This window comes from Nerophis lumbriciformis, linkage group LG29 (genome assembly GCF_033978685.3).
Source record: "Nerophis lumbriciformis linkage group LG29, RoL_Nlum_v2.1, whole genome shotgun sequence".
In the NCBI taxonomy this organism is placed as follows: Eukaryota; Metazoa; Chordata; class Actinopteri; order Syngnathiformes; family Syngnathidae; genus Nerophis; species Nerophis lumbriciformis.
This window is the reverse complement of record NC_084576.2, coordinates 3,934,022-3,958,986: the sequence shown is the minus strand read 5'-3', so window position 1 is coordinate 3,958,986 and position 24,965 is coordinate 3,934,022. Positions and strand designations below refer to the sequence as shown.

Genomic DNA, 24,965 nt, shown 5'->3' with positions numbered 1-24,965 from the left:
TCAGGTGCTTTTGGAGCCTTCGATGCCCAGCAGGGCCTGGACCGCCTCCAGGGGGACGCCTTCCGGGGTCTGGATGTGCATGGTGGTCCCGTCGGGGCCGTTGACAATGACGATGCCTTCTTGTCCGGGCTCCGCCAGCTGGACCGTCATGCCTTCGGTCTGGATGTAGATCTCCTCGCCCTCTTCCAGTTCTTTGGTCTGGCAGGACTCCGTCGGGTCTTCTGAGGTGGTCTGGCTCACGTTCTGGACTGTCCAGGCTGACTTATCTGCCTCCTCTGTGGGCGGGGCCTCCTCATTCTCACCGGCAGTCACCTCCATGGGCGTGGCAGGGGGAGGAGCCTGTTCAGGCCCGGTGGAGCTGTAAGATAAGAATCCAAGACATCAGAAACCTGCCAGGAACCGTCAGCTCATCGGAAGCGAACCTCACCAGGATGAGTCGTGAGGTGGAGGTGGAGTCGGAGCTGGCGGCGCTGCGACCACGCTAGGGGGCGGAGTCACAGCTGGTGGGGGTGAAGTCACAACTGGTGGAGTTGAGACCACGCTAGGAGTTGGAGTCGAAGCTGGCGGAGGCGAAACCACACTAGGGGGCGGAGTCACAGCTGGCGGCGCTGTGACCACGGGCGGGGGTGGAGTAACGGGGCTGACACCTGCACAGATGAAGAAGGTGAGCGGCTAGCAAAGGTTGTGCGTGACAACGAGGGCGACAAGTACCTGTGGTGTCAGTACCATTGTGGTGCAGAGGAGCGCTGTTCTCCATCTTGAAGCGCTTGGAAGGAGGAAGCATCTTGGAGTTCTGAAAAGCAAACAAATGACATCATCACAGAGGAACCTTATTGGCTCACACACATCTTCTCCCTCTCCCACACATGTTGACATGTTTTGTGTAAGTCCACATCCAGTCCATGAGATGGCAGTCATGATGCAACGTTCCTCAGGGATGAAGACCAAAGAGACCGAGACAAGACAGACCATGGAAGTCCATCCACCTTTCTCTACTGTCCATACAATATCATGCAGAGTACTGCTAGCACACGCTCAGAGCCGGCCCAAGGCATAAGCGTACTAAGCGCTTGCTTAGGGCCCCGCGGCCACCAGGGGGCCCCCAAAAGCAATTAACAAAAAATTCTTATTTTTTATTTTTTGCATATAGGAGTCTGACTGATGATTTCTAAATGATCAAAGATATATTATTGTACAAAAACACAATTTTAGGTCAACATTTTTGCACATTGCTGTTTCAGGTTTTTGTTACCAAAAATAATAAAGTGAATCAGAATCAGCTTTATTGTCCAGTTATGTTTAACACACATGGAATTTAACTTCAGTAAACTGTGCTCTCTTTGTACAAAGTAAACATTAAATATGAACAATTAACTAAAAATATAAACTAGTAATTAAAGACTAATATGTACAAGACTGATGAGACAAGATGACACTTTTACTGTAAATACAAAGCTTTATCACTTGGACTGTTCAACCCCAGGCCACTCTTGTAGCTGAATGTTTTCTACATTTGAAGATTAGGAACTATATGTGGTACTCTGGACATCATTCGTTCATTCATTGGTATTATTTATGTTCTTAACTGGGCCACCCCCATATCTTTATAAATGACATGTCATTTGTAAAGACATGCCAGGCTGACAATAGGATCATGTAAACAACACTGCCAGAGCCGCAATGAGTTTATAGTAGGTGTGTGAATGATCAACAATCAATATTATTGGCAGAAATAGAGGGCCCCAAAATCAAATTTTGCTTAGGGCCCCATGGAGGCTTGGGCCGGCACTGCACACGCTAGTATGATAACACACAGTAGGATGCTAGCACACGGATGCTAGCACACAGTAGGATGCTAGCACACAGTAGTACCGTATTTTCCGCACTATAAGGCGCACCTAAAAACCACAAATTTTCTCAAAAGCTGACAGTGCGCCTTATAACCCGGTGCGCTTTATATATGGATAAATATTAAGATTCATTTTCATAAAGTTTAGGTCTCGCAACTACGGTAAACAGCCGCCATCTTTTTTCCCCGTAGAAGAAGCGCGCGGTGCATGCTGGGATATGTGACGTTTCATTTCCATTTGTGTGTTTATGTAAAGACCCCAAAATGGCTCCTATTAAGTGTGTTGTCTGTCTAATTATAAATAATGCAGACGAGGCGTGTTAACTGAGTTCTCAACGTTTACTCACAGCGTGCTCATAACCACATTCTAACTGCCAGCATACAACGCTTCTCAGGGCTACCGCGCATGCTCGTAACTATCGTTGCATGCTGGGTAGTGTAGTTGTTATATTTGCTAGCTCATAACAGCACATTGAGAGACACGCTTACGCGCTTAATTCAATACTCGCCGTCATTCCGGGTGGATTGACAAAAGACCTCCAGCCGCTAGATATTGGTGTCAACAGGGCATTCGAAGCTAGACTGCTAACTGCGTGGGAACAATGGATGACAGAAGGCGAACACACCTTCACTAAGACGAGGAGGCAGCGCCAGACGACGCCAACATCTGCCAGTGGATCGTAAATTTGCCCAACTTTTCACTTCGGACACCGAAGACGAAGGATTTACGAATGAAGAATAACTTCAGAAAGTGAGCGCTATGTTTATTTTGTGTGTTGTGACATTAACGTTCGAGCAACATTATGTTGCTATTGCTCTGCACTATTTTGAATTTTACTATGTTTGTGATTGCACATTTGCGTACATTTTGGGAGTGAACAGAGTTGTTAGAACGCTGGTTTTTAATATATTATTAAAGTTTGACTGACCTATCTGACTGTTTTTTTGACATTCCCTTTAGCGCAGCGTAGGCGCGGCTTATAGTCCGGGGCGGCTTATTGGTGGACAAAGTTATGAAATATGTAATTCATTGACGGTGCGGCTAATAATCCGGTGCGCCTTATAGTGCGGAAAATACGGTACACTAGTACACAGTCAGTGTTGGCGTTAACGCACTTTTTGTGTCTCTTTACGCATTGAAATCAGAAAGGACGAGCATTTTCGGAAGTCTGCCTGTCCCCCGGGACACGGTTTCTCTATTTTATTTTTTTTACCGACCCTGCCTTCTCCGTGTCAAAACAATGTTTTGTTTATATTTGCAGAGTCAAATTTCCGTGCCCGTGTATTGCGTTTTTATTGGTCGACTTCAAAGTAATTAACTTTCCGGTACAAGTTCTTAAAATTTTGATTCGCCGAAAGTTTTATCCATCACAAATACTGCATTTCCGGTATTAGGACTCCCCCCATGTTATTGTTTTGGTCATGGCAAGCAATAAAGCCAAGAAGCGAAGCATCAATGAAAAGTGACGATGGAAAGATGTTTTGCACGCCATGTAAACGGACTAAGAGAAACACCTATACGACCAGGTACACTGATTTTCAAAGATCCAGCCTCACCAGGCACCAAGAAACACCCTCCAATTTGGGTCCCTACTAGAGATGCGCGGTTTGCGGACACAACCGCGGAGTCCGCGGATTATCCGCGGATCGGGCGGATGAAATTTAAATAAATAAGATTTTATCCGCTCGCGGGTCGGGTCGGGCGGATTAATTAGATTTTTTTTTTTTGTTTTTTTTTTGCGGGTGGCAGTTAAACCAATTGGGAAATATATATACATAGTTAAATGTTGTTACCCACATACGAAAAACGAGCAGGCACCTGCTGCATATGCCACAACAGAAGAAGAAAAAAAAAAGGGATGGACACTTTTACGGAGCGGAGGGACGCCTCGCCGGGGTCCGGGACCGAGGCTCCTTCCCCCGAGAGGGCCCCACCGGGAGCCGTAGCTGAGGCGATCCGCGAGAAGGGCCCGACGCACGTCCAGGGTCACTACCGCGCCCACCGCACCGACACCCCGCCTCGTCCGCTTTCGCCGCGGCCGGCGTCACGCGCAGCAGGTAAGCAGCTTACCTGCCCGCCACCCCCGTGGCCGGGGGCTCGTAACATGGGTCACTCCGCGCGCTCCGCCCGCGCAGCTTACCTGCTTGCTCGCAAAATGATTATTAGCATTCAGACAGGTTAAAATGTTGCTAAAACCATCACTTTTCTATCAGTCACAGTGACTTTTCAAAACAAAAATATTACAGCAAAAATCATATGGGTTGATTGACATGTTTATTCTGTAAGCTAACTTCAATAGTTTGAAATTATTTTGACAGTTAATGCCAGTTATCCTGTCAACCTTTCACAAGACTTCAATTTGTTAATTGAAAGTATAAATAGTATAAACACTTTTAACAGTATGTCTTGCTGTGAAATACAGCCGACAGGATGGCGCACCAAACACGAAGCAAGGCCATGCTGCAGGAGAACAAAGGACTTCTTTCATTTAAGGTTTGTGATAAACCATCAAACTCATTCGTTAAAAGGACTCTATAGTAATATAAAGCGAATTTTTCTGGACATTATCATGCAAGAAAAGTTTATTTTTGGGATCGCGATCACCGCGTAATGATTTTTAAAGGTTGCATTACATTATTAACTGTTCCATGTGATCAGCCAGTGCGATTGGAAGTCCATGCTCAATTATTGCCTCCGTAAATAAAACTTCGGCATTTATCACATCCAAAGAATCTGTTTGGGCGACGAAAAACGTTGAAAGTTTTCCACTTGTATCGCTAGCAACGGCATTAGACTTGTGTTCTTTTGTCCCAACGTGGTCTTTTACATCACTAATTCCTCCGTGTCTGATCGAAAAATCTTGTCTGCACAAGGTGCAATTCGCGTAGTTTTCACCCTTTTTTTTTTTATTTAATTAATATTAGATATATAACAACGGGCGGATGGCGGGCGGATGCAGTTCTGATCAAACGTTACATCGGGTGGATGGCGGATGGTTGACGACTTTCTGCCGCGGTTGCGGATGAAATAAATTGCCTATCCGCGCATCTCTAGTCCCTACAGTTCCGCTCATTGGTCGGAATGACGAGGCCGTCGATTTGTTACAACTCTTTATTTATGTTTTCCACAAAGCCAAGCGGACATCCACCATGCTATTAACACTCCTGAACATGCTAGCGCTCCCTCTCCTAACTTGCCCACTCACTTACACACGTCACTCACCCCATATATTGCCATTCTTAAAGGGGAACACACAGCTTATGGCCATCAGAAAGCCAGAGATGAAATGCTAGAGGCCACTGTATTCAATCAATCAATCAATCTTTATTTATATAGCCCTAAATCACAAGTGTCTCAAAGGGCTGCACAAGCCACAACGACATCCTCGGTACAAAGCCCACATACGGGCAAGGAAAAACTCACCCCAGTGGGACGTCGATGTGAATGACTATGAGAAACCTTGGAGAGGACCGCATATGTGGGTAACCCCCCCCCTCTAGGGGAGACCGAAAGCAATGGATGTCGAGTGGGTCTGACATAATATTGTGAGAGTCCAGTCCATAGTATTAAATGACATTGAAACTAACTCGCCAAATTCTAAGTTTGTTGGCATTATTTGCCATGAAAGTGTGGATGTGGCGGTTTTTAAACGACAGAAATGATCTACATACAGGTTAGAATAATCAATGAAATGTGTCATATGCATGTATGTCCTGGCATCATCATTTCATGACCGAAGCAAAACACTTTTTACTGAAATAAACACACCTACAACTTGTTAAATGAAAATATAGAAAAAAATACCGGCAGCGGTAAAGTTTAGATCCACAAAGGAAAGAAGAAAGTGAATGAATGTTTATAACTGAATAAGTTTACATATGCATAAAAATTTGATTTATTTAGTATTATTTTTTTAATGAATTAAGTAACGTTTATGACAACCTTTTTCCAAAACACAATATAGAATGTGCGATATAACAGGATAATGCATACATTTATCATTTGTTTTTAAAACGCTTACAAAAAAGTGGGACCCCATTTTTATGACTTGATGCAGTAGTACGCTATTGCACACAGTAGTATGCTAGTACATGGTAGGGATTGGAGATATATCGAGTTTGTAAGATATATCGATATATTTTTAAACAAGATATGAATTAAGAAAATATTGCGATATCGATATAATTTATTTCACGTTAAAATGACCAAACACCGCTTATTTGTTGTGTTCCTTGATTCTCCGCCGCTCCCCACTCCCTCTCATGGGCTACTAAACCCCTCCCCTTCCAAGACATATATAAGAACATCCATGATTGGTTGGTTGTTTACTATGACGAGTGACGATTAGTTGAGATTATTAGGGACAGGCCAATCAGAGGCAGGATTGGGCGGGTAATGGAACCAGGAAATGAAATCACAACAGACATCCCAAATGATGACAATGTTCAAGCGGGCGATTTATATATTAAAAAAAACTAGTGGAAGATGGCAGAGGGATTCTCTTCCTTAAATGTTTCTTTTAGCGATGTAGACGACGTCCTGGTAACCCACAATGCGTCTATTTGGCCACATTTGGACAAATGTATGCGCCTGGATAAAACATACAGGTAAAAGCCAGTAAATTAGAATATTTTGAAAAACTTGATTTATTTCAGTAATTGCATTCAAAAGGTGCAACTTGTACATTATATTTATTCATTGCACACAGACTGATGCATTCAAATGTTTATTTCATTTAATTTTGATGATTTGAAGTGGCAACAAATGAAAATCCAAAATTCCGTGTGTCACAAAATTAGAATATTACTTAAGGCTAATACAAAAAAGGGATTTTTAGAAATGTTGGCCAACTGAAAAGTATGAAAATGAAAAATATGAGCATGTACAATACTCAATACTTGGTTGGAGCTCCTTTTGCCTCAATTACTGCGTTAATGCGGCGTGGCATGGAGTCGATGAGTTTCTGGCACTGCTCAGGTGTTATGAGAGCCCAGGTTGCTCTGATAGTGGCCTTCAACTCTTCTGCGTTTTTGGGTTAGCCAATTTAGAAGAGAAATACCATGGTCCGTAAACCAGGCACGGGTAGATTTTGCGCTGTGTGCAGGCGCCAAGTCCTGTTGGAACTTGAAATCTCCATCTCCATAGAGCAGGTCAGCAGCAGGAAGCATGAAGTGCTCTAAAACTTGCTGGTAGACGGCTGCGTTGACCCTGGATCTCAGGAAACAGAGTGGACCGACACCAGCAGATGACATGGCACCCCAAACCATCACTGATGGTGGAAACTTTACACTAGACTTCAGGCAACGTGGATCCTGTGCCTCTCCTGTCTTCCTCCAGACTCTGGGACCTCGATTTCCAAAGGAAATGCAAAATTTGCATGGTTGGGTGATGGTTTGGGGTGCCATGTCATCTGCTGGTGTCGGTCCACTCTGTTTCCTGAGATCCAGGGTCAACGCAGCCGTCTACCAGCAAGTTTTAGAGCACTTCATGCTTCCTGCTGCTGACCTGCTCTATGGAGATGGAGATTTCAAGTTCCAACAGGACTTGGCGCCTGCACACAGCGCAAAATCTACCCGTGCCTGGTTTACGGACCATGGTATTTCTCTTCTAAATTGGCCCGCCAACTCCCCTGACCTTAGCCCCATAGAAAATCTGTGGGGTATTGTGAAAAGGAAGATGCAGAATGCCAGACCCAAAAACACAGAAGAGTTGAAGGCCACTATCAGAGCAACCTGGGCTCTCATAACACCTGAGCAGTGCCAGGAACTCATCGACTCCATGCCACGCCGCATTAACGCAGTAATTGAGGCAAAAGGAGCTCCAACCAAGTATTGAGTATTGTACATGCTCATATTTTTCATTTTCATACTTTTCAGTTGGCCAACATTTCTAAAAATCCCTTTTTTGTATTAGCCTTAAGTAATATTCTAATTTTGTGACACACGGAATTTTGGATTTTCATTTGTTGCCACTTCAAATCATCAAAATTAAATGAAATAAACATTTGAATGCATCAGTCTGTGTGCAATGAATAAATATAATGTACAAGTTACACCTTTTGAATGCAATTACTGAAATAAATCAAGTTTTTCAAAATATTCTAATTTACTGGCTTTTACCTGTACATTTGAGTTGTTTACCATGTAAGCCCAAATCCAAACTGTTCCGGGCATATTTGGCACGAGAAATGCTGCCAGAGTGAGGAAGATCATAGCCGCACAATTAAGTCAAGTCACTTACTTGGCGCTGACCAGAACCTTACGTGTGTGACAGTCCATTACATCATCGACTGGGAATTAAAAAGTGCCTGCCTGCAAATTTATTTTTTTATCAGAGTTTGATACAATTTGTATTATTTGCACAGCTATGTTACTTATTTTACGTAGAAAGAATATGTTTCTATTTTATTTATGTTATGTAATTCTGTGCTACTTAAACAGTTTATTTTCTGTGCTGTTAATACCCATCTTGACTAACTGGGTTAAATAAGAGTGCCACTGACTGTTTACAGTGCAGTTGTCACCCACTTCAAATTCACTGAATTTTGCTTAAAAATTAATATCTTTATTTGTATACTTTCACCTGAAAATATATCGAATATCGAGTTCAAGCAAAAACATATCGAGATATATACTTTTTCGTCTATATCGCCCAGCCCTAGTACACAGTAGTACACTAGTACACAGTAGTATGCTAGCACACGGTAGTACACTTGTACACAGTAGTATGCTAGTGCACGTTAGTATGCTAGTACACAGTAGTATGCTAGTGCACGTTAGTATACTAGTACACAGTAGTACACTAGCCACACAGTCGTACACTAGTACACTGTAGTATTACAGTTTAGAGTTACGTAAAATTCTACAACAATTCATCTTTTATATTCAACTTCTTCATCTTCTCCCAGTTTTCATTCCATGTTCCAGAATCAAAACGTTTGGGCTCGGGTAGCTACAAAACTTCACCTTCCCAAATAGCCCAGATGACCCAGGATTCAAAGTTTTCCAAGAATCCCCCCCCATTGACAATGACAGGGAAATATACAAACTTGATAAACTGATAATCCCACAAAAAATTCCAGGAATTGCCAAGATTTCCAGTTTTCCAAAACCCTATTTCCACCTCTTTCTGGAAAGTTTCAGTCCACATTTTTCAACCATTCCACCATCAAAACATGCCTCTTAGTTGGGACAACAAACATCCTTCTTTTATTTTTTGTACAAACTCCCATTTAACCCTAAATTCCAGGAATTCCGAAATACTCATTCTCGATTCAAACTGTTACTACGTCAACAGTTCTCAACCGATTCTAAAAATTCCAACACCAACCCATTCATATCATCTAGGACAATTGTCTTAGGATCAATATTTTAAAAAATTCCAGCAAATTCCCATTCAAATGAATGAGAAAATTTCTCATTTTTTAAACCCGATTTCAACCTTTCAACCATCCACACACTACTCCACATATATCCAACATAAAACATATTTTCCCTTTCCCGAGATTTCCCCCCATTGACAATGGATGGGCAACATATAACCCTCTCCATACACCATCTGTCATCTGATTGGAAGCGTTCCAACACCCCCACACTCCACTCACCCTGGACATTCCATTTAGACTCACAACGGGCAGTCACACAGGAAGTGTAAATTCCTGTAGTGAATAGTGTGATGTTGGTTGATTACTAAATTGTTTTTTCAGTCCTCCACATGGTTTCTTTGAATGATTGTTATCAGTCTAGTATCACTAATGACATAGGATGTATTTTGTTGACTATGAACAATCTCAAAACACTTTTTAATTATAAATATAACTATCTTATTCATCAAATATAACTACCTTTTTTATTATAAATATAACTATCTTATTCATCATAAATATAACTACCTTTTTTTTATTATAAATATAACTATCTTATTCATCATAAATATAACTACCGTATTTTCCGCACCATTAGCCGCACCTAAAAACCACAAATTTACTCAAAAGCTGACAGTGCGGCTTTTAACCCGGTGCGCTTTATATATGGATAAATATTAAGATTCATTTTCATAAAGTTTCGTTCTCGCAACTTCGGTAAACAGCCGCCATCTTTTTTCCCGGTAGAACAGGAAGCGCTTCTTCTTCTACGCAAGCAACCGTCAAGGTAAGCACCCGCCCCCATAGAACAGGAAGCGCTTCTTCTTCTACTGTAAGCAACCACCCGCCCCCGGAAGAAGAAGAAGCGCGCGGTGCATGCTGGGATATGTGACGTTTCATTTCCATTTGTGTGTTTGTGTAAAGACCCCAAAATGGCTCCTATTAAGTGTGTTGTCTGTCTAATTATAAATAATGCAGACGAGGCGTGTTAACTGAGTTCTCAACGTTTACTCACAGCGTGCTCATAACCACATTCTAACTGCCAGCATACAACAACGCTTCTCAGGGCTACCGCGCATGCTCGTAACTATCGTTGCATGCTGGGTAGTGTAGTTGTTATATTTGCTAGCTCATAACATCACATTAAGAGACACGCTTACGCGCTTAATTCAATACTCGCCGTCATTCCGGGTGGATTGACAAAAGACCTCCAGCCGCTAGATATTGGTGTCAACAGGGCATTCGAAGCTAGACTGCTAACTGCGTGGGAACAATGGATGACAGAAGGCGAACACACCTTCACTAAGACAGGGAGACAGCGCCAGACGACGCAAACATCTGCCAGTGGATCGTAAATGCCTGGGCAGATATTTCGGTCACAACTGTGGTCCGAGCTTTCCAGAAGGCAGGATTCACAGAACTGCTGGACAACAGCGACACTGACTCCGATGACTTCGACGAGACGGAACTGGCCATTTTGGATCCCACATTTGCCCAACTTTTCAATTCGGACACCGAAGACGAAGGATTTACGAATGAAGAATAACTTCAGAAAGTGAGCGCTATGTTTATTTTGTGTGTTGTGACATTAACGTTCGAGCAACATTATGTTGCTATTGCTCTGCACTATTTTGAATTTTACTATGTTTGTGATTGCACATTTGCGTACATTTTGGGAGTGAACAGAGTTGTTAGAACGCTGGTTTTTAATATATTATTAAAGTTTGACTGACCTATCTGACTGTTTTTTTGACATTCCCTTTAGCGCAGCGTAGGCGCGGCTTATAGTCCGGGGCGGCTTATAGGTGGACAAAGTTTTGAAATATGCCATTCATTGAAGGTGCGGCTAATAACCCGGGGCGGCTTATAGTGCGAAAAATACGGTACCTTTTTGATAATAAATATAACTACCTTTTTGATTATAAATAACTTTCTTATCATAAATTTAACAACCTTTTTGATAATAAATATAACTTTTTCATCACAAATATATCTACATTTTTGATTATAAATATAACTTTATCTTATTCATCATAAATGGCGGGTTACGCACATATGCGGTCCTCTCCAAGGTTTCTCATAGTCAATCACATCGACGTCCCACTGGGGTGAGTTTTTCCTTGCCCTTATGTGGGCTCTGTACCGAGGATGTCGTTGGGGCTTGTGCAGCCCTTTGAGACACTTGTGATTTAGGGCTATATAAATAAACATTGATTGATTGATTGATAAATATAACTACATTTTTGATTATAAATATAACTCGTATTCATCATGAATACAACTACGGTACCTTTTTTATTATAAATATAACTCTTTTTTATAATAAATCTCTTAATCATAAATATAACTATTTTATTCATCATAAATATAACTCATATTCATTATAAATACAACTTTATATTCTTCACCATAAATACAACTTTATATTCTTCAACATTAATAAGACTAACTTTTTGATTATGAATCATAAATAACTAATTATCAATACAAGATATTTTTTAACATAAGAAAATAATTGTATATTTTTCATGATAAAAATAAACTTTTTGATTATGAATATAATTGTATATTTTTCATCCTAAATATAACTTTATATTTTTGATTATGAATATAACTATGTGGCACAAGGTGCATGTGCCTCACAATATGAAGGTCCTGAGTTCAATCTTTCTGTGTGGAGTTTGCATGTTCTCCCCGTGACTGCTTCCTCCCACCTCCAAAGTCATGCACCTGGGGATAGGTTGATTGGCAACACTAAATGGGCCCTAGTGTGTGAATGTTGTCTGTCTATCTGTGTTGGCCCTGCGATGAGGTGGCGACTTGTCCAGGGTGTACCCTGCCTATCGCCCAAATGCAGCTGAGAATATAACCTCAAATATAACTAGCTTTTTATCATAAATAACTTTTTGATTATGAAAATAATTGTATCTTTTTTAACATGAATACAGTCTTGTCTTTGTGATTATAAATAAAATGGCATTTCTTTGAATATAACTTTTTCTTCATAAATATAACTGATTATAAAAATAAGTATCTTTTTGATTATGAATATAACTTTATATTTGTCAATATGCTTTTATATTTTTGATTATGAATATAACGTAATATTTGTCAATATGTTTTTATATTTTTGATTATGAATGTCAATATGTTTTTGATTATGAATTTAACTTTATATTTGTCATTATTAATATGCTTTTATATTTGTCATGTTTTGGTATTTTTGATTCTGAATAGAACTTTATATTTGTCATTATTATGTTTTTGTATTTGTGATTATGAATATAACTATATTTGTCATGTTTTTGTATTTTTGATTCTGAATAGAACTATTTGTCATTAATAATATGCTTTTATACTTTTCATTATCAAAATAACTTTATATTTGTCATTAATATGCTCTTATATTTTTGATTATGAAGATAACTTTATATTTGTCATTATTAATATATTTTTGATTATGAATATAACTATTTGTCATTAATATGCTTTTATACTTTTCATTATGAAAATGTCATTAAGAATGTTTTTATATTTTGATTACCGGTATGAATATAACTTTAAATTTGTCAATATGCTTTTATATTTTTGATTATGAATATAACTTTACATTTGTCATTATTAATATATTTTTGATTATGAATATAACTATATTTGTCATTAACATATTTTTATATTATGAATATAACTTTATATGTGTCATTAATATGCTTTTATATTTTTGATTATGAATATAACTTGATATTTGTCATTAATATATTTTTTTATTATGAACTATGTGTCATTATAAATATGCTTTTATATTTTTGATTATGAATATAACTTAATATTTGTCATTATTAATATGTTTTTAAATGTTTGATTATGAATATAACTTTATATTTGTCATTAATGTACTTTTATCATTTTGATTATGAATATAACGTTATATATTTCATCAAGAATCTAATTTAATCCTTATAATTATGAATACAATATTATCTTTTCCTCATGAATGTTATATTTTTGATGATGGATATGATCTTCGGGGACGGTGTGGCGCGGTTGGGAGAGTAGCCGTGCCAGCAACCTGAGGGTTCCTGGTTCAATCCCCACCTTCTACCAACTTTGTCACGTCCGTTGTGTCCTTGAGCAAGACCCTTCACCGTTGCCCCTGATGGGTCGTGGTTAGGGCCTTGCATGGCAGTTCCCTCCATCAGTGTGTGAATGTGGAATTAGTGTCGAAGCGCTTTGAGTACCTTGAAGGTAGAAAAGCGCTATACAAGTATAACCCATTTACCATTTACATTCTTGATGATGAATAATGGACATTTCATGTTGTGATCATTTAGAACATGAAGACAACGTGAAACAAACTACTGCAAGCATCCGGGATGTTGTGTCTTTCAGCACCAAAATGTGACTGAGAAATCAAGATCCAAATATCAGAGTTTTCCTGGTGTACAATGCTAAGTAGGTGTACTTCATATGTCCTCTCCGACAACAACAACAACATCAACAATCCCTTTTGGGTGAATACATGTTCCACTTTCCTGCTTGTGGGCGGGCTGATCCATCTCCCTTTTTTTCATCTTGTCTTTACATACTTTGCCTCACTCCACTGGCCCCCTGTCCGTCACCGCATTGATTTTAAATGACTTTTAATTGTTTTTAAATCTCTAAATGGCCTGGCCCCACAATACCTGACCGAGCTTCTGCACCATCATACCTCGTCTAGAGCCCTAAGGTCAGCTGACCAACTGCTGCTGGCGGTCCCCAGATCAAGGGTAAAGACAAGAGGGGACAGAGCCTTCTCCGTTGCCGCCCCTAAGCTCTGGAACAGCCTTCCCCTCCACATTAGGTCAGCCCAGAGCCTGGGGGTCTTCAAAACCCTTCTTAAGACCTATCTCTTCTTGCTGGCCTTTAACCTGAGAGCTGAGCCCGCCCACTAGGCCACCATTTCTAGTCGCCCCCCCCACGCTTTAGATTGAGTTTTTCCCCCCAATTTGTCGCACTTTTATTATTTCATTATTTTTATCTTGCAATTTTACTTTTTATCCGAACCCTTTCACTGTATTTCTTTTGCACTATCTTGTTTAGCTTATGCATTGTTTATGTCCTTTGTTTGTTTTGTTTAGTTTTTTGCTCTATGCTTTTTAACCTGTAAAGCACTTTGGTCCAATTCAAAAATAGTTGTAAACGGGCTATATAAATTAAGTTGTCTTGCCTACTTTTGCTAGCTCGCCATCAGAAACAAAGACCTTGGCAAAAACCTTGTTAGCCACCTGGTGTTAGCCGCTTTTTACGATACAGAAGGCAGCCAAAAATATATATTACCTCCAAGTATCGGCTGTTCTTGTTGCTGACACTGGGACTGGGACTAGCTCCGGGAAGGACCTTCATCCTGTTCACCTCATCCAGGATGCCTAGACATCTGGCCACCTGCCAGTTAGCATTAGCATTAGAGTTGGACTCCTTGTGACTTGGTGTCCGCCAGAGATGCTCACCTCAATGTTCCTGATCTCCAGGGGTGTGGCCCCGCCCACCGGAGCCACGATGTAATCCTGGGCGGCTTGCCTCACCTGCGCCTGCAGGGACTCAAACTCTCGGTAGATATCGGGGAAATAGCTGCGAGCCGGACCGCCGCGCTCCACCTGGAGGCGACAAGACCCGAGATGTGTAGCGTGGCCTCTTTCAGGACTCAAGCTTAGTCCTGGAGGTCCGCTGGTAACTACATTACCCAGAAGCCTTAGCGGCAGAGTGAGATATAAATGACAAGAGTTGGAAACAACTTGTTTGGACGCCATGTTCGCTTTCTGGGCTTGTGGAGGCGGAGCTCCTTTGGTGCCTCCCTAAATATAACCTCAAAGTCTGTGTGTGTGTATGTATGTCTGCATGTATGTACCTTGGCCAGCAGCATTTCCCAGACACTTAAGACTTTGGTCAAACGAGGAAGAACAATGTCCATCAGCTCCTCGTCTTCACACTGCTCCACAAGCTGACACACACACACACACACACACACACACACACACACACACACACACACACACACACACACACACACACACACACACACACACACACACACACACACACACACACACACACACACACACACACAGAGAGAGAGAGAGTCAAGGAACAGGTTTGGGAGGGCAACCAGGTGACTCTGAGGTCCAACCTCCTGCAGTCGTTCTCGTCTCCTTTCCACCTGCTGCTCGGCAGTCGCCATGGCAACGCTGAGCTTGGGTGGCCGCCCGCGGCGCCCACCCCTCCTGATTAGCCCGCCCGACACCTGAGGGAACTTTGACAGGAAGTAGTTTTAGAGTCCGGGTCAAATCATTCCAGAGACGGCAGCGTTACCTTGGTGGGCGGTCCCAATGGTCGTCCTCGTCCCCTTCCCCTTCCCCGCCCCCGGGGCCTGCCGACACCCCGGTGGTGGAGGCCTCGGAATCCCCCGGAAGCGAGCGGGTCCTGAGGGGACAATGAGGTAATTAGCATGCGGCGCTAACAATTAGCAACAGGTTCCTACCCTGCTGGTAGCCACGACGACAGCCTTCTCCTCGCTGGGCTCTTCTTCGGCGGGACCCGGCGATCGCTCGTCGTCGCTGAGGGGGTGCGGCGTGTCGCAGGACGGCTCCCCGTGGCTGGGGTTGAGCTTGTAATGACGGTTGAGACCCCCGGGGCCGATGTAGGCCTTGTCGCAGGTCTGGCAGCGGTGGGACCGGGACTTGTGGCCGTAGGTGAGGGACATGGCGGCGTCAGGGGCGGAGTTGTCCTTCCTCTCCTCCTCTTCCATACTCATGTCAGAGTAATCGTCAGAGTCCGACTGGTGGCTCTCAGCCAAGTCTTCGGTCTTGATGAACTTGTAGTCCTTGGCTTTATACTTTGGAGGTCTGGACACCCGACCAGACCTGGTCTGGACTTTGGCAGCTTTTTTGTCTCTCTTCTTGCTCTTTTTCACTTTTTCTTTCTCGCCATCCTTGGCCGCCGGGGGCGGAGCCCCCACATGTTGGGCGGGGACTGGATCGCCGGTCTTTGCCGGACCAAGTGGACTTTTGACGGGGGTCGCCACTGTGCTGTTTGCAGGGGTTTTGATCAGAGACACACTTGCAAATTTGGCGGTAGGGGTGGGCGGAGTCTTGGCGGGGGAAGACACGTGCTTGTGAGGCGCAGCAGCAACCACGGCGGAGGACGTCTGCGCCGGCAGCTTGTGGACCAGCGGGAGCAGCGACCCGGGACTCTGGAGCAGCAGCTGGATGGGGGGGTCTCCCAGGTTTTGCTGCAGGAACAACTGCTGGCCCTGCTGGCCCACCATTGGCTGGATGTGAAAGATCTGAGCGCTGCCATTGGTGGAGACCTTAACTTCCTGTTTAGGAGGAGCCTGGACCTGGATCCTGACCGGTTCCGACTGCGGACAAGAAGGAAAATGTGACTCCCAGAACATTAGCTGGAATCTCGACCATGCTTTGGATATAGCAAGTAGGCGGGACTTCCTGCTAAATCATGGCAATCCTTTTAGGGTTGCAACTAGCTATTATTTGATTAATTTTTTATTATTGTATTCATCTTTCATTATTTGATTCTTCTTTCGTTATTTTATTCATCTATCCATTATTTGATTCATCTTTCATGATTTTATTCCTCTTTAATTATTGTATTCATTTTTCATTATTTTATTCATCTTTCATATCTATCCATTATTTTACAAAACCCAAAACCAGTGAAGTTGGCACGTTGTGTAATTTGTGAATAAAAACAGAATACAATGATTTGCAAATCATTTTCAACTTATATTCAATTGAATACACGGCAAATACAAAATATTTAATGTTCGAACTGAGAAACAAAATTTTTTGTTGAAAATAATCATTAACTTTGAATTTAATGGCAGCAACACGTTGCAAAAAAGTTGGCACAGGGGCATTTTTACCACTGTGTTACATGGCCTTTCCTTTTAACAACACTCAGTAAACATTTGGGTACTGAGGAGACCAATTTTTAAGCTTTTCAGGTGGAATTATTTCCCATTCTTGCTTGATGTACAGCTTAAGTTGTTCAACAGTCCGTTGTCGTATTCTAGGCTTCATATGCCACACATTTTCAATGAGAGACAGGTCTGGACTACAAGCAGGCCAGTCTAGTACCCGCACTCTTTTACTATGAAGCCACGCTGTTGTAACACGTGGCTTGGCATTGTCTTGCTGAAATAAGCAGGGGCATCCATGATAACGTTGCTTGGATGGCAACATATGTTGCTCCAAAATCTGTATGTCCATTTCAGCATTAATGGCGCCTTCACAGATGTGTAAGTTACCCATGTCTTGGGCACTAATACACCCCCATACCATCACAGATGCTGGCTTTTACACTTTGCGCCTAGAACAATCCGGATGGTTCTTTTCCTCTTTGGTCCGGAGGACACGACGTCCACAGTTTCCAAAAACAATTTGAAATGTGGACTCGTCAGACCACAGAACACTTTTACACTTTGCATCAGTTCATCTTAGATGAACTCGGGGCCCAGGGAAGCCGGTGGCGTTTCTGGGTGTTGTAGCTTTTGCTTTGCATAGTAGAGTTTTAACTTGCACTTACAGATGTAGCAACCAACTTTTGACAGTGGTTTTCTGAAGTGTACCTGAGCCTATGTGGTGATATCCTTTACAAACTGATGTCGCTTTTTGATACAGTACCGCCTGAAGGATCAAAGGTCACGGACATTCGATGTTGGTTTTCAGCCTTGCTGCTTACGTGCAGTGATTTCTCCAGATTCTCTGAACCTTTTGATGATATTACAGACCATAGATGGTGAAATTCCTAAATTCCTTTCAATGGCTTGTTGAGACATGTTGTTCTTAAACTGTTTGCTCATGCATTTGTTCACAAAGTGGTGACCCTCGCCCCATCCTTGTTTGTGAATGACTGAGCATTTCATGGAAGCTGCTTTTATACCCAATCATGGCACCCACCTGTTCCCAATTAGCCTGTTCACCTGTGGGATGTTCCAAATAAGTGTTTGATGACCATTCCTCAACTTTGTCAGTCTTTTTTGCCACTTGTGCCAGCTTTTTTGAAACATGTTGCGGGCATCAAATTCCAAATGAGCTAATATTTGCAATAAACGTTTCCCAGTTCGAACATTAAGTATCTTGTCTTTGCAGTCTATTCAATTGAATAAAGGTTGTAAAGGATTTGCAAATCATTGTATTCTTATACAAAGTGCCAACTTCACTGGTTTTTGGGTTTGTAATAATCTATCCAATATTGTATTCATGTATCCATTATTTGATTAATCTTTCATTATTTGAATAATCTATCCATCATTTTAATAATCTATCCATTATTTGATTAATCTTTCATTATTTGAATAATCTATCCATTTTTCGGGACTTTTCTTCACTTTTCCAACTTTTTCCCCCACTCACAGTGCGACTTTGCTGGGTGCGCTGTGGACATGTCAGGCACCCCTGGACACTGCCGGGACTTGTGGGACTCAAACCTGGGTGTGATTTTTGAACTTTTTCGGGAATTTTCTTCACTTTTCCAACTTTTCCCCCCACTCACAGTGCGACTTTGCTGGGTGAGCTGTGGACATGTCAGGCACCCCCGGACACTGCCGGGACGCGGCGGGACTTGTGGGTTTATTAATCTTTCATTATTGTTTTCATCTGTCCATTATTTGATTAATTTTTCATTATTTGATTCATCTTTCAATATTTGATTGATCTTTCATTGTTTTATTCATCTTTCCATTATTGTATTAATCTGTCATTATTTTAATAATCTATCCATTTTTTATGAATTTTTCATAATTTTAATAATCTATCAATTTTTTTTATTAATCTATCCATTAATTTATTAATCTTTCATTATTGTATTCATTTACCTATTTTATTCATCTATCCATTATTTTACTCATCTTTCATTATTTTAATAATCTATCCCTTATTTTATTAATCTTTCATTATTTTATTCATCCGTCCATTATTTTATTAATCTTTCATAATTTTCTTCATCTAGCCACTATTTTATTCATCTTTTCAGAATTGTATTCATCTAGCCACTATCTTATTCATCTTTCATTATTTTATTCATCTATCCATTATTTTATTCATCTGTCATTATTTTATTCAGCTTTCATAATTCATTTGTCCATTATTTTAATAATCTATCCATTATTTTATTCATCCGTCTATTATTTTAATCATCTTTCATTATTTTACTCATATTTCATTATTTTATTTATCTATCCATTATTTGATTAATATTTCATTATTTTATTAATCTACCCATTATTTTATTTATATTTCATTATTTTATTCATACATCCATTATTTTACAAAACCCAGAACCAGTGAAGTTGGCACGTTGTGTAATTCGTAAATAAAAACAGAATACAATGGTTTGATTATATTTACCTTCTATTGAACTTTGTTTACCTTTTATGTACTTTCTAACCACCTTTTATCTACCTTCTATTCATCTTCTTTTAGTTTCTGTTGACCTTATTTGACCATCTTTACCTTCTATTGAACGTCGTTGACCTTTTATTTTATTTTTGGTATCTTTTATTTTACTTATATTTATCTTCTTTGACCTTTTCTTCACTTTCTATACCTTTTATTTACCTTCTATTTGACCTTGTTTACCTTTTATGTACTTTTTAGCTACCTTTTATTACTTTTCTTTTAGCTTCTGTTTACCTTATTGGACCATCTTCATCTATTTTACTTTGTTTACCTTTTATCTACTTTCTATTTACATTCTATTCATCTTATTTTAACTTATTTGACCATCTTTACCTTCCATTTAACTTTGTTTACCTTTTATGTACTTTCTAGCTAGCTTTTATTCATCTTCTTTTCGCTTCTGTTTACCTTATTGTAACTCATTTGACCATCTTCACCATCTATTTAACTTTGTTTACCATTTATGTACTTGCTAGCTACCTTTTATTCATCTTCTTTTAGCTTTGGTTTACCTTATTTTAACTCATTTGACCATCTTCACCATCTATTTAACTTTGTTGACCTTGTATGTACTTTCCAGCTACCTTTTATTCATCTTCTTTTAGATTCTGTTTACCTTATTTCACCATTTTCACCATATATTTTACCTTGTTTAACTTTGATTTAATTTCTATTTTACTTTGTTGACCTTTTATGTACTTTCTAGCTACCTTTTATCTACCGTCTATTTATCTTCGTTGACCTTATTTGACCATCTATTTTACCTGGTTGGCCTTTTATTTACTTTGTTTACCTTTTATGTACTTTCTAGCTACCTTTTATCTACCTTATATCCATCTTCTTTTAGCTTCAGTTGACATTTTAACTTATTTGACACTCTTCACCATCTATTTAACTTTTTATTTACCTTCAATTCATCTTCTTTTAGCTTCTGTTTACCTTATTTGACCATCTTTACCTTCCATTTAACTTAGTTTGCATTTTATGCACTAGGTAACTTTTACCTTCTATTTCACTTTTTTTATTATTATCTTTGATTATATTCTATTACACTTCTTTTACTTCTATTTATCTCATGACCTTGTATTTACATACTAGTTACCTTTTATCTACCTTCTGTTAGTCTTATTTTAAACTTCTTGTACCTTCCATTTCCCTTCTTGGACCATCTTTTACCTTGTTTTATCTTATTGTACTTTCTATATTCCTTCTTTGACCTTTTCTTTTACTTCGATTTATCATCTTTGACCTTTGATTTACTATCTTTACCTTTCATGTGTCTTTTAATTACGGTACCCTTTTGTTGACCTTCTTAACTTATGTTAGCTTGTATTTACTATCACTGGTGAGGCATGTGTTGTAGATTTTGGCATGTATTCAGTATCCTTGGAGCCTTAAGGGTTGAAAATGAGCATTTTCTTGATCTAACACTTAAAGCAGCGCATAACAAATAAATAAATACAATTTAAATAAAAATACATAAATGTGTGTCCAAATGTGTGTAACTGGTATGTCCATAACAAATAAATAAATGCAATTATAAATAATACATAAATGTGTATTTGTCTAATGTAACTGGTATGTCCACAACAAATAAATAAATATGGCAATTATAAATAAAACAAATGTGTATTAGTCTAATGTAACTGGTATGTCCATAACTAATAGATACAATTATAAATAATACAAAAATGTGTATTTGTCTAATGTAACTGGTATGTCCATAAAAATAAATACAATTATAAATAATACATAAATGTGTATTTGTCTAATGTAACTGGTATGTCCATAACAAATAAATAAATAAATACAACTATAAATAAAACAAATGTGTATTTGTCTAATGTAACTGGTATGTCCATAACGAATAAATTAATAAAATTATAAATGATACATAAATGTGTATTTGTCTAATGTAACTGGTATGTCCATAAAAATAAATACAATAATAAATAATATATAAATGTGCATTTGTCTAATGTAACTGGTATGTCCATAAAAAAAATAAAAATACAATTGCAACTAAATAAAAGCGTATTATTTACTCATTTAAGGATTGATGGAATCAAGAGAAGCCCAACAGCAGGAAGGGATGAATGTTTGCGGTCAAGTAGGATGTTCAGGTCTAGCTCACCTTCTGGACGCTGCCCCCGCTCTGCGCTACAACCTGTTGGACCACGGTCTTCATCTGCTGAGGAGGGTTCTGGGGACTGGTCTGGACGTGGACCACCTGCTTGACCGTCTGCACTACTTGTTGGGAAAGGTTCTGGGGACTCGTCTGGACTTGGACCACCTGCTTGACCGTCTGCTGGGGGGTCTGGACTACCTGCTGGGAAAGGTTCTGGGGACTCGTCTGGACTTGGACCACCTGCTTGGGGGTCTGGACTATCTGCTGGGAAAGGTTCTGGGGACTCGCCTGGACTTGGACCACCTGCTTGACCATCTGCTGGGGGGTCTGGACTACCTGCTGGGACTTGGTCACCTGGCTGATGACTTGCTGCAGCTGGCTGGGGTTGAGGGCCGCATTGTGGACCGGCGGGCTGCCTTTGACCGCCTGGCTCTGCTGGAGCAGCTGGGCGGCCTCCGAGTCCGACACCTGGACGACCTGCTGTTTGGTGAGCTGTTCCAGGAGAGACCTCTGCTCCTCCGGGGTCAGCCCGGAGCCCTCCACCAGACTGCCGTCCGGCTGGACATAGATGATGGTGGTGTTGCTCATGTCCGGACCCAAGCTGGCGAAGTCCGTGCCCACCAGGATGCTTTGTTCCTCGGGGCAGGTGTGCAGGAAGTCCACCAGCTGAGTGTCGGACCCTGCCTGCGCCTCCTCATCATCCCGGTGAACCTCATCATGATGAACCTCATGTCCGCCCGACATTGCGTCCGAGCTGTTCCCGCGCTGGACGCTGTGCTCGTCGGTGCCGTCCTCCGTTCCCTCGGCGTCTCCTCCGCGGGCTGCTGGGAGCGGCAGCGCGGCATCCTCGGGCTGTGTGGAGTCCGCAGCCGAGGAGCTCGGCGTCTCGGCGGCTGTTATTGTTCTGCTCGAACCGCTATCGTCGCCGTTGTCCGCCATTTTGACTGCGCGGCTATATCGGCTCGGCGGGCTAACGAGTGTGTGGCTCCAACCGAACGCAATTGGGAATCAATTGGGCAAAATAGACGATTGCTCGTGTGGAAAGGGAGGTTGAAAAGGCGTCGGCGCGGCGGACAACAACATGAACACGAAGAGAAAGCGCGGGAGATGACGGAAGCTCGGAGGAGTTTTCAACTAGCCTAGCTTAGCCTTCGCCGAGCTCGACTGGGAGGCCGACCTCCGCACTGGATCGCCGGACTGAACTCCTTCGTCCACTCGCCAAACTCCCCGCCTCTCTAACGACGCGACTTATCCGCCCGATGACAACAGTTCGACAGAAAACATACAAGTGAGGTCAATGCGCCAGCGACCACGTGATCCGAGTCCGCATACACTGGGACTGTAACTCTTTTCAAAGCAGGAGTCCACTCTCCTGGTTTTCCACGAGCTCCCGCTTGCGTTTCTCGCAATTCCTTCCACCTAATGCCGTATTTGGTTCAAAGTCCCTTTCATTAAAACCACCGAGCTAGGCAGCGAATGGCAAACGTTACTCTTCCAATGGTGGCACGGAGCGAAAATAGAACGAGGAAAAGGTGAGGACGCAGGAAGATGACGTATTATGTTCGACGGAGGCCTGGCGCACTTTGGTGACGACAACAGCGTGACGTCTGCTCGAGCAGCAGGGCGACGTCGCCGATGTTTACCGTCCAGCTGCTGGGAAGGCGAAACAACATCAGGATGAACATTTGAGTTCCTTCTTTCACACGACATCCCTGTAAGTGTTTGTTTATGTCCTTCCTTACGCCATCACGCTAGCTCGCATGCGAGCTGCGTGCTCGCGAAGCTCGCTCCCAACGGGACATATTGCGACGTTTGTACATCTGCACAAGAAGAAGCATTGACAGTCTTTACGATAACAAATGTGTCCTAAAGCTCCCGTGTGACTTTATGGTCAACATCCGACATGTTGATGGCCATTGACACATGGAAGTTGACTTGCAATGACCGGAAGTGGAACTACGCTCACAGAAAAGAGTCCAAAGTGAGGGCATTCACGAAATTATGAAATCGGTTAATATTGCCGTGTTGCACGCAACATTTTTGATACATAAAAGTCGATTTCTTAAAGTGATTTTCTTAAAGTGCCCAAATTATCCCATTGGGTTAATGATAAACATGGATGTTGACTTGCAATGACCGGAAGTGGAACTACGCTCACAGAAAAGAGTCCAAAGTGAGGGCATTCACGAAATTATGAAATCGGTTAATATTGCCGTGTTGCACGCAACATTTTTCATACATAAAAGTCGATTTCTTAAAGTGATTTTCTTAAAGTGCCCAAATTATCCCATTGGGTTAATGATAAACATGGATGTTGACTTGCAATGACCGGAAGTGGAACTACGCTCACAGAAAAGAGTCCAAAGTGAGGGCATTCACGAAATTATGAAATCGGTTAATATTGCCGTGTTGCACGCAACATTTTTGATACATAAAAGTCGATTTCTTAAAGTGATTTTCTTAAAGTGCCCAAATTATCCCATTGGGTTAATGATAAACATGGATGTTGACTTGCAATGACCGGAAGTGGAACTACGCTCACAGAAAAGAGTCCAAAGTGAGGGCATTCACGAAATTATGAAATCGGTTAATATTGCCGTGTTGCACGCAACATTTTTGATACATGAAAGTCGATTTCTTAAAGTGATTTTCTTAAAGTGCCCAAATTATCCCATTGGGTTAATGATAAACATGGATGTTGACTTGCAATGACCGGAAGTGGAACTACGCTCACAGAAAAGAGTCCAAAGTGAGGGCATTCACGAAATTATGAAATCGGTTAATATTGCCGTGTTGCACGCAACATTTTTGATACATAAAAGTCGATTTCTTAAAGTGATTTTCTTAAAGTGCCCAAATTATCCCATTGGGTTAATGATAAACATGGATGTTGACTTGCAATGACCGGAAGTGGAACTACGCTCACAGAAAAGAGTCCAAAATGAGGGCATTCACGAAATTATGAAATCGGTTAATATTGCCGTGTTGCACGCAACATTTTTCATACATAAAAGTCGATTTCTTAAAGTGATTTTCTTAAAGTGCCCAAATTATCCCATTGGGATAATTTGATAAACATGGATGTTGACTTGGAATGACCGGAAGTGGAACTACGCTCACAGAAAAGAGTCCAAAGTGAGGGCATTCACGAAATTGTGAAATCGGTTAATATT

General features: G+C 41.1%; 2 protein-coding genes across 3 annotated transcripts in view; one reads left to right on the top strand and one right to left on the bottom strand.

Annotated features, from left to right (window-relative positions):
- znf839 (zinc finger protein 839) lies at positions 1-23,328 on the bottom strand. Of its 2 annotated transcripts, none has more exons than XM_061925200.2 (10): positions 21,799-23,328; positions 15,728-16,606; positions 15,559-15,669; positions 15,377-15,499; positions 15,098-15,190; positions 14,700-14,846; positions 14,530-14,634; positions 727-793; positions 428-647; positions 1-358 (listed from the first exon to the last, which is right to left on the bottom strand). In XM_061925200.2, the coding sequence occupies exons 1-10, from the start codon at positions 22,729-22,731 to the stop codon at positions 1-3; spliced, it is 3,036 nt and encodes a 1,011-aa protein (XP_061781184.1). In that variant the 5' UTR covers positions 22,732-23,328. The 2 variants fall into 2 exon arrangements, with proteins under 2 accessions (XP_061781184.1, XP_061781183.1); XM_061925199.2 differs by having other exon boundaries at positions 712-793; positions 21,799-23,327.
- A 36-nt stretch (positions 23,329-23,364) lies between these two features.
- Positions 23,365-24,965, top strand: part of tecpr2 (tectonin beta-propeller repeat containing 2) — a 55,157-nt gene continuing 53,556 nt past the window's right edge. The window contains exon 1 of the mRNA XM_061925198.2: positions 23,365-23,506. The gene's annotated coding sequence lies outside the window, so the exon portion shown is untranslated. The remainder of the gene's footprint in view (positions 23,507-24,965) is intronic.

What these genes read in the sequence shown, in the direction of transcription:
- znf839 (XM_061925199.2), bottom strand. Translation starts at nt 22,731, where the DNA reads ATGGCGGACAACGGCGACGATAGCGGTTCGAGCAGAACAATAACAGCC. An exon ending in CATTGGGACCGCCCACCAAG is followed by an intron (nt 15,500 to 15,558) that starts GTAACGCTGCCG and finishes TTCCTGTCAAAG; the next exon opens with TTCCCTCAGGTGTCGGGCGG. An exon ending in AGAACAGCCGATACTTGGAG is followed by an intron (nt 794 to 14,529) that starts GTAATATATATT and finishes TTTGCTTTTCAG; the next exon opens with AACTCCAAGATGCTTCCTCC.